Raw genomic sequence first — 8,584 nt, forward strand, 5'->3', positions numbered from 1 at the left:
CTCAAAAATCTATAGTTACTCAAAGATAGTGTCTCACCTCATTCTATATTATTTCTAGACAGAAAGAAATAGATTTTCCTGAGTCTTATATCAGCATGTATTATGTTCCTAACTACAGTTGGGAAACACAAGTGAATATTGACCCTGTTTCATAGGGTGCGGGTTTAAGAAATAAAAGTATATATGGTTTAAAAAGAGCTATAGATATTTCAGGGCTATAATCTATTTTATTAAGGATAAAATATGTATTTTAAAGTTAAATTGTTGCTATTAATTATAAACAAATTATTTTAATTTTTGGAACTGACTAAAAAGAAAAGAGTGACACGTAAATTGGAATGAAAGTAGTATTACTTTTGCAACTAAACTTTAAACAAAATAAAACAATAGTTGATTTTCACTGAGTTCTCAGAGCAAAACTCAAGAACAAATTATATACAAGTCGGAAGGAATGGCATTCGCTCGTCCTCCTTAATGCTACCTGAGTTTAATTGGTTGAGGATTTTATCCATTTTTACCCATGATTTATCTATTTTTAAAGCAGATAATATGAATAATATCTATATTTGACTCAATTCTAAAAGATTGATTATCTAACTTAATTTTTAGTATATTTTATTCATAGTGAGGTGCTTAGCTGAAGAAGGTGGAAGTCCAATGTTTAATAAAAGGGGAAGGGGAAGAGGTCAATGTGACAACTAAACAACTCAAGGGGTGTAAAGTGTATAGATAGAAACTAAGAGGACAGGTAGTTTTGATTTTGTGTGACCTTTTCAAAACCCGACAAAAAAACCTAGGTAGACTTTCCGGTATAGCCCAATCAGTCCCGATTCTTCATTCTCTCAGAACTCCTTGGAATATTTCTCTAATTCGATACTTATCCCCAATTCTTATCGTAGTCAACTCAACAGCTCCAATTGAGGCAGAGAAAGAGATAGAAAAATGGCGATACTGTATGCGGTTGTGGCGAGAGGCACAACGGTGCTGGCGGAGTTCAGTGCGGTGACAGGGAACACAGGGGCGGTGGCGCGAAGAATATTGGAAAAGCTTCCAGGTGAAACGGAATCGAGGCTTTGTTTCTCTCAGGATCGATACATCTTCCACATACTCCGATCTGACGGATTCAGCTTCCTTTGTATGGCCAACGACACCTTCGGAAGTCAGTACAAAATTCCCTCTCTTTTCTAAATTTTTCGTAATGCTTCCGTTTTGATCAATTTACTACTCCAATTGTAAAGTTAATCTGAATTATAGAACTAAGAACACAATAAAACGTGTTCTCCCGTTCGGTCTTTTACCTTTAAACATCAGCTCGCAAGATTAACGGAATGGAGATAGGCACCAAGGGTGTCACCTGGTGGTCAATAAAGTGAGAGGAGAACCATGAGGTCTTGGGATCAAATCCTAGCTGAGACAAAACATACTAGTTGATTTCTTTCCCTCCGTCTAAGCCTTAGTGGCAGAGTTGTCGTTACCTGTGCAGGTGGGAGGTAGTAGGTACCCACCGGAATAGTCGAGGTACGCGGAAACTGGCCTTGATACGGCCATCATAAAAAGAAAAATAACCGAATGGAGATAGGTTTAGGTTTTCAAAAGCGAGTGTTTGGTTTTGGTGCTCTTGGTAGTTCAATGTCAGAAAGACCAAGTTTTATGGCGTCAATGCCAAATAGAAGCTAATTAGTCGACTTCTCATATTCTGATTGGGCCAAAATACACACTTGATCATCCTATTTCTATTTTGCAAATTTCACAATGACCTTCTTACTTTCCTAGCTCCATCTTTTAACACTTCAAGAGAGAAATATTGTTGGCATCAAAGAATTTATGAATTGATATTGTCTGGATCTTTTGCTAATAATTGAAAATTCTGTTGGTCATATGAGTCATTCTTCACTGTCTGTTACTAATGGTATATGCTTACTTAGGGAGGATTCCTTTCTCATACCTGGAGGATATTCAGATGAGGTTCATGAAGAACTACAGCAAGGTGGCTTCTTATGCTCCTGCCTATGCCATGAATGATGAATTCTCAAGGGTCTTACATCAGCAAATGGAGTTCTTTTCAAGTAATCCAAGTGCAGATACACTAAATCGTGTCAGAGGAGAAGTTGGTGAGGCAAGTATCTTCTCTGTTTACCTGCACCAGAGTGTAGTGAAGTTTAAGGGTTCTCTGTGTCAGCTTCATTTGTTCTTCTTATTTGTGCTTTAGGTTTTGTGCCAATGAATGCATGCATTAAACTGTCCAGATATCCACATATTTTTGAATTATCAAAGATTCATATTCATGAGCACTTAAATGACTTAACATATTTTTTGAAGTGTTAAACTCTCTTCTTTTTTTGAAATGATTGAAGTGTTAAAACTCTCAACCGTTAGTGATGATTTTTCAATGGTCAGTCATGCCAAAATAACTACTCCTTTCTTTGTCTTGTTACTTTGATGTTTGAATGCCTTCGGTTCAAGTTATGATCTTGTACCTCCATTTCATAAAAGTCAAGAAGAAATTAGTGATCCTAATGTTTCATGCTAAGCCAAACACTCACCTACCTTTGTGAACTGCATACCATTTATGACCACTTGATTGTTGCTGTATTAACTAAAAAAAGGAAAGAAATATTACACCTTATATATAGCATTAGTTATATGATTATGGATGTATTGCATCATTTACATGTGTTCTGTTCCCCTTTTGGCTGAAGAATTATAGTGTATTTACATCGTGATATGCCACTGCTGCCTCCTCCTTTCCACATCCCCCTTCTCTTCCCCCAGCCCTTCCTTTCATGTAGTCCAACTATTACAAAAGTAAAATAAACTACTTCAATGTACATCCAGATACGCACCATCATGGTTAATAATATTGAGAAAATACTTGAAAGAGGGGATCGGATTGAGCTCCTTGTTGACAAAACAGCAACGATGCAAGACAGTGCATTTCATTTCAGGAAACAGTCAAAGCGCCTTAGGAGAGCTCTTTGGATGAAAAATGCAAAGCTCCTGTAAGTCTCTTTCACAAAATTATAGATTTAGTCGCATCAACTGAGAGTACTCACACTCTTACTGTGACTTATGTCAAGCTCAGAACACCATAAATGCAATTACATATACCATGACAATACTTGCTCTACTAAATGCCAGCTTTCTCTGCTATTAATGCCTTGACATCAGTGTTGAAGGTGTGCTTGAATTGCGGTTAAGCTCTAAATCTAGTTGCAGTGCAAACTGGCGTTGTGCCTCTCTTAGGTGACATTTCAGTGTATACACCGAGGCGCTAAGGCATGCTCAGCAGCCATGGGTTCTGTCTTTAAAATTTCTCTACTAAACAATAAGAATATATAATTGGTAAAGCAATTTTATAATCGTTAACAACACACATGGATGAATATGTTTGTATTTAGGAAAAGGAGATTTAGTCTAAGAAAATGGATTATTACTCTTTATGTTCTAGTATTTTATATGACACTCTTTCCTTTTCAGTCTTATTCCAAAAAAGAATGACGTATTTCTATATTTGGAAACTTTAACTTTAAAGCTTATGTTTTACCCTTAGTATGTTAACATAGAGGTATATGTATATATTCTCCGCTGTCACAGGAAATGCTTAATTTACTATTGCGAGTGGATGTGCATAGTTGGGCAAACAGCATATGTATCACTGGTAGCAAACAACACCTAAATTAGCATTTAATTGCCCCCCCCCCTCTGTTTTTTTTTTGGGGGGGGGGGGGGTGTTCTTGAGTCAGGTTGTATTACAACATACTGGCTTCATTATTGATTCATTTAGCCCTTGGGTCTAGGCTTGTGCTCTTCCCATTTTTCACATATCTATTTGTTTGATGAGCATGCTTTGAGAACTGTTACATCTAATCTAGTAACTCTTGTTACTTCACTATATGCAAAAGGTGGCATTTCTTGTCTAAGTAGGTCCTTAATTTGAAGTTTATATTCTGTCAATTTGAGCTTTGTAACTTCTACTCATGACAGGGCGTTGTTAACATGCCTGATTGTGCTGTTCCTTTACTTGATAATTGCTGCTTGTTGTGGAGGCATCACTCTACCTTCCTGCAGATCATGAATTCTTTGGTAAGGAACACCATAGCTGCCTGTAGTATGGTTCAGATTTTCAAATGGATTTAGATAAGAACTATAAATCACTCTGAAAGGTTCTTGTATAATCAACCCTGTTAATTCTTATTCTGGCACCTTTCAGAGTACAGGTTAAAAGAATGATAAGGTTTGTATTGTTGTTGCCTTTTTTGCCTCTACCATGTTGTAAATGCTCCAGTAAACTCCTAGATTGTTCTAAAGCATTGGATCTTCCATATTATGTATTTGTAGATATTTGATAAGTTCAATGCCCTGTTTGTAAATGTAACGTTCTTCTGTGACTTCATCACCTTCAAATATTTACCATGTCAATTCACCTTTTTCAAATATGTGGTGGTTGAGGGTTTGTATCAGTGAGTAAATAGTAAATACTGCATAGCAGTAATTCTAGTTTGTGGGAAGAGTTTCTAGTGCCTAGGAAGTAGATGACCCTTCAGTGACGAGTATATCCTACGAGAATTGGATATTTGTAAAATCCAAGTTTTTGGATCACCCTTTCTCAAAGATAAAAATCATTACAATCAAACTTCTCTATAACAACATTGTTTGTTACGATATTTTATGGCTTTTATAGTGAATGGTTGTTATAAACCTATAATAGCATTTGACATTTAAATATTTTTTGGCTGCCATAAAAAAAATTATCAAAAATTGATTTTTCCTGTTACATATAAAAGATAAGATATTTAAATTTAAATATTCAAAAGATATGCATAATTTATTAATTAAATACTAAAGAAAGCTAATACATTATTAATAAATTCATAACTAAATGTACAAAGATTTAAACTCTAATACACATATTTTAAAGCTACTAGAAGATTAAATTCTTTCAGGATTGATGGAAGAACTCTATAATTGTAGCTTGTTCCATAGATTCCAGTATCTTATTAGCGATATAACCCTTGAATTGGCGAAGATTTGTGTTCAAACTTTCAGCAAAAAGGTATCTGATAGCTTTCCCTTGAAGGCAATCTAAGAGCTTAATAGTTGGATTTTCTATCTCAGTTCAAGCTGTAGTAGGTTGAGGTCAAAATCTTTAAACTTATTATTGGTGATGTTAGAGATTCTACATGGATGTTATAGAGGAGTAATTTTACAAAAAAATGTATTGCTATAAATTGGATGTTGCTTTTATAGGTAAAAAGCTGTGTTACAGAGGTAAAATATAATATAAAAATTGGCTTTAAAAAAATTGGCTATTATATAAGGATGTTATAGAGATGTATAAGTGTATAACTAAAATGAATTTGAAAAGGAAAAGTATTAATTTGGTAGGGAAGTAGCATGACTTGATTATTCTTTCTTGTATTGGTGCTGTTGTTATTAGGCTGAACGCTATGATGCCAAATTATCGTCCTTTGTGCTTCTCCACACTAAGCATTCCAATTAGTAGCATTATGCCAACTTGCCTAATCAACAAATCAAAATGCTCGTTTAGGCCATATAGCTCATATCATTTGGCTCTCTAACTTTGCCACGCGGTGATTAGATCTGGGTTGAAGAAGGTCATATGGGCCCCAGTTATGCTTAATAATAGCACAAATTTTCTTGCCGTCCATGCACTGACTACAAGACAAATCCACTGTCTGTTAGTGCTTTCAGCTTTGTAATGTAAGAGGAAGTTCGGTAACGAACCACCCAAAAATATTTTCTATTTGTGACATTGCACTATTATTCGAGATCGTTGTAAGCTTCACTCATTTTCTAGTAGACGAGCTCAATTAATTCTACAAGGTACTTGCTATCGAGGTATCGGATAATTTTCTACTATTACAAGTACTTTTGTTTAGGACGAGTTTCAATTTTTCACCCCAACTATGGCGATATTCAATCGAATTGACGTTTTATCAGTGGATATTGTAATCAGCAAGAATTTTGTTTCATACAAAATTATTACCTTAAGTTATTGGAAGTTTGCAATAGGAGAATGATTCATCTAAAGAGAAAGAAGCTATGTACAAATAGTTTCTGTTATCTACTAAAAGGCTGGCTTAACATGAAATCTTATTTGGTAACTAGATCTTTACGTCATTTCGTTAGTTCAATTCGATTTGTTCGGGGTTTTTTTTTGGGGATTAGTTTTTCTGTTGGGCATGTAAAAAGAACTCCCTCAAAATTGTAGAAATAATTTGTCATGCTCTCTTCAATTCTTTTCTTTTTTTATTGTTATTATTAAAAGGGAGGGCAATACAAAGAAAATATGGAAGAGAGAGGTGAAGAGCAGGGACTGTTGAAAAATGCTTTTATTAACCTTATAGGAGTATAAAAGATTCTATTTGATTAGCTACTTTTCTTCATATTCTATTTTTGTTTTTAATTTTTGTTATATAAGCCAAAGTAGGTGCCCAAAAGCATCAATATATCCTATTGCTTAGTGATTCCTCTACTCTATTTCAATTTCACTAAGCTCCTCCTCCTTAAACTATATTACCTCCCACTATAACTAGCCATTCTCCATCTTACCGTTTCTCTTAATGGAAACTCTTCTCAAACCTTTTCCATCTCCTTTACTTTCCACTCCTACACCTCACAGGTCTATTTTTCAACTGAATTCTCCTTTTCTGAATCCAACCACCCAGAACTTTTCAAGAAAAGTTCATCACAGAAACAAAAGTAGTAGTAAAATTTTTTGTAGCTTTCTTGACTTATCACCCACATCAAAACCAGAGTCTTTAGATGTTGAAATCTCATGGGTTGATCCTAATTTGGGCCGGGCTCTATTCGACGTGATCATCATCGGAGCTGGACCTGCGGGCCTCCGGCTGGCTGAGCAAGTATCAAGATATGGTATTAAGGTATGTTGTGTCGACTCTTCACCACTTTCCATGTGGCCAAATAATTATGGTGTTTGGGTTGATGAGTTTGAGAAGTTAGGATTAGAAGATTGTTTAGATCATAAGTGGCCTATGACTTGTGTTCATATAAATGATAACAAGACTAAGTATTTGGGAAGACCATATGGTAGAGTCAGTAGAAAGAAGTTGAAGTTGAAATTGTTGAATAGTTGTGTTGAAAATGGAGTGAAGTTTTATAAAGCCAAGGTTTGGAAAGTGGAGCATGAAGAATTTGAGTCTTCAGTTATTTGTGATGATGGTAGGAAGATAAGGGGTAGTTTGATTGTAGATGCAAGTGGTTTTGCTAGTCCTTTTATAGAATATGACAAGCCAAGAAATCATGGTTATCAAATTGCTCATGGGATTTTAGCAGAAGTGGATAATCATCCATTTGATTTGGATAAAATGGTGCTTATGGATTGGAGGGATTCTCATTTGGGAAATGAGCCATATTTGAGGGTGAACAATACTAAAGAACCAACATTCTTGTATGCAATGCCATTTGATAGGAATTTGGTATTCTTGGAAGAGACTTCTTTGGTGAGTCGGCCTGTGTTATCGTATAGGGAAGTGAAAAATAGGATGGTGGCAAGGTTAAGGCATTTGGGGATCAAAGTGAGAAGTGTTATTGAGGATGAGAAATGTGTGATCCCTATGGGAGGACCACTTCCGCGGATCCCTCAAAATGTTATGGCAATTGGTGGAAATTCAGGGATAGTTCATCCATCGACAGGGTACATGGTGGCTCGGACCATGGCTTTGGCACCAGTATTGGCTGAGGCCATTGCTGAAGGTCTTGGATCAACCAGAATGATAAGAGGGTGTCCACTTTACCATAGAGTTTGGAATGGTTTGTGGCCTTTGGAGAGAAGAAGTGTGAGAGAATGTTACTCTTTTGGGATGGAGACTTTGTTGAAGCTTGATTTGAAAGGGACTAGGAGATTGTTTGATGCTTTCTTTGATCTTGATCCTAAATACTGGCAAGGTTTCCTTTCCTCAAGGTTGTCTGTCAAAGAACTTGCTATACTCAGCTTGTACCTTTTTGGGCATGCCTCAAATTTGGCTAGGTTTGATATTGTTACAAAATGCCCTGTGCCCTTGGCTAGAATGATTGGTAATCTAGCAGTAGAGACCATTTGAATGTGAAAGGTTGGATAATTTTAATTTCTTAGATTATTTTCATCTTTTTTAAATGAAAGAGGTCTCTGACTTGGTGGATTTCACTCTTGTCAAAAGTCTACTGGAAAAGTGAAACAAGAAATGGAAGCTAATATTCCCTACGTATCAAGATTCAATATACTCCTATGTGATAAAAGATTGATTTTCGTGCTGATATGACTTTATACAAGACATCTTGCTAGGAAAATGGCATCGTAATCACTATCGGTCAAACTCGGACTAGTACACAAACCCAATATCCTGTCAGAAAATATTTTGGTCTAAAATTTATCACAAGACAAAAATTGAAACTTCATTAAAGCCTGTAGAAAAGAAACTAGGGTATAACCACTGTTGAATGGATATAGCAAGTACCTAACGAAATAGTCGAGGTGTGTGCAAGCTTAACTCATACATCACCACGACACTATTTTTCAAAAAAGCGATCATGCCTTCAGATAAACTGCATTTTTGTATGGCCA

At 35.8% G+C, this 8,584-nt stretch overlaps 2 protein-coding genes across 3 annotated transcripts; both read left to right on the forward strand.

The window, feature by feature from the left end:
• The first annotated feature begins 756 nt into the window (after nucleotides 1-756).
• LOC104102869 (vesicle-associated membrane protein 714) lies at nucleotides 757-4,370 on the forward strand. 2 transcript variants are annotated; one of them, XM_033657873.2, is made up of 5 exons: nucleotides 757-1,159; nucleotides 1,926-2,116; nucleotides 2,836-2,999; nucleotides 3,595-3,658; nucleotides 3,985-4,370. In XM_033657873.2, exons 1-5 carry the CDS (start codon nucleotides 943-945, stop codon nucleotides 4,135-4,137), a joined length of 789 nt encoding a protein of 262 aa, XP_033513764.1. In that variant the 5' UTR covers nucleotides 757-942; the 3' UTR covers nucleotides 4,138-4,370. The 2 variants fall into 2 exon arrangements, with proteins under 2 accessions (XP_033513764.1, XP_009609004.1); XM_009610709.4 differs by lacking the exon at nucleotides 3,595-3,658 and having other exon boundaries at nucleotides 762-1,159.
• A 1,490-nt stretch (nucleotides 4,371-5,860) lies between these two features.
• On the forward strand, nucleotides 5,861-8,142 carry LOC104102870 (neoxanthin synthase, chloroplastic). The gene has a single exon (XM_009610711.4). The coding sequence runs from the start codon at nucleotides 6,585-6,587 to the stop codon at nucleotides 8,082-8,084; it is 1,500 nt and encodes a 499-aa protein (XP_009609006.1). The 5' UTR covers nucleotides 5,861-6,584; the 3' UTR covers nucleotides 8,085-8,142.
• Nucleotides 8,143-8,584: the final 442 nt, after the last annotated feature.

Source organism: Nicotiana tomentosiformis, chromosome 6 (genome assembly GCF_000390325.3).
Source record: "Nicotiana tomentosiformis chromosome 6, ASM39032v3, whole genome shotgun sequence".
NCBI classification, from domain to species: Eukaryota; Viridiplantae; Streptophyta; class Magnoliopsida; order Solanales; family Solanaceae; genus Nicotiana; species Nicotiana tomentosiformis.

Excerpts from the sequence above, each read along its gene's own strand:
- LOC104102869 (XM_033657873.2), top strand. The coding sequence starts at position 943 with ATGGCGATACTGTATGCGGTTGTGGCGAGAGGCACAACGGTGCTGGCG. Across the intron at positions 1,160-1,925 it reads GGCCAACGACACCTTCGGAA|GGAGGATTCCTTTCTCATAC; the intron begins GTCAGTACAAAA and ends ATGCTTACTTAG. Across the intron at positions 3,000-3,594 it reads ATGAAAAATGCAAAGCTCCT|GAAATGCTTAATTTACTATT; the intron begins GTAAGTCTCTTT and ends CCGCTGTCACAG.
- LOC104102870 (XM_009610711.4), top strand. The coding sequence starts at position 6,585 with ATGGAAACTCTTCTCAAACCTTTTCCATCTCCTTTACTTTCCACTCCT.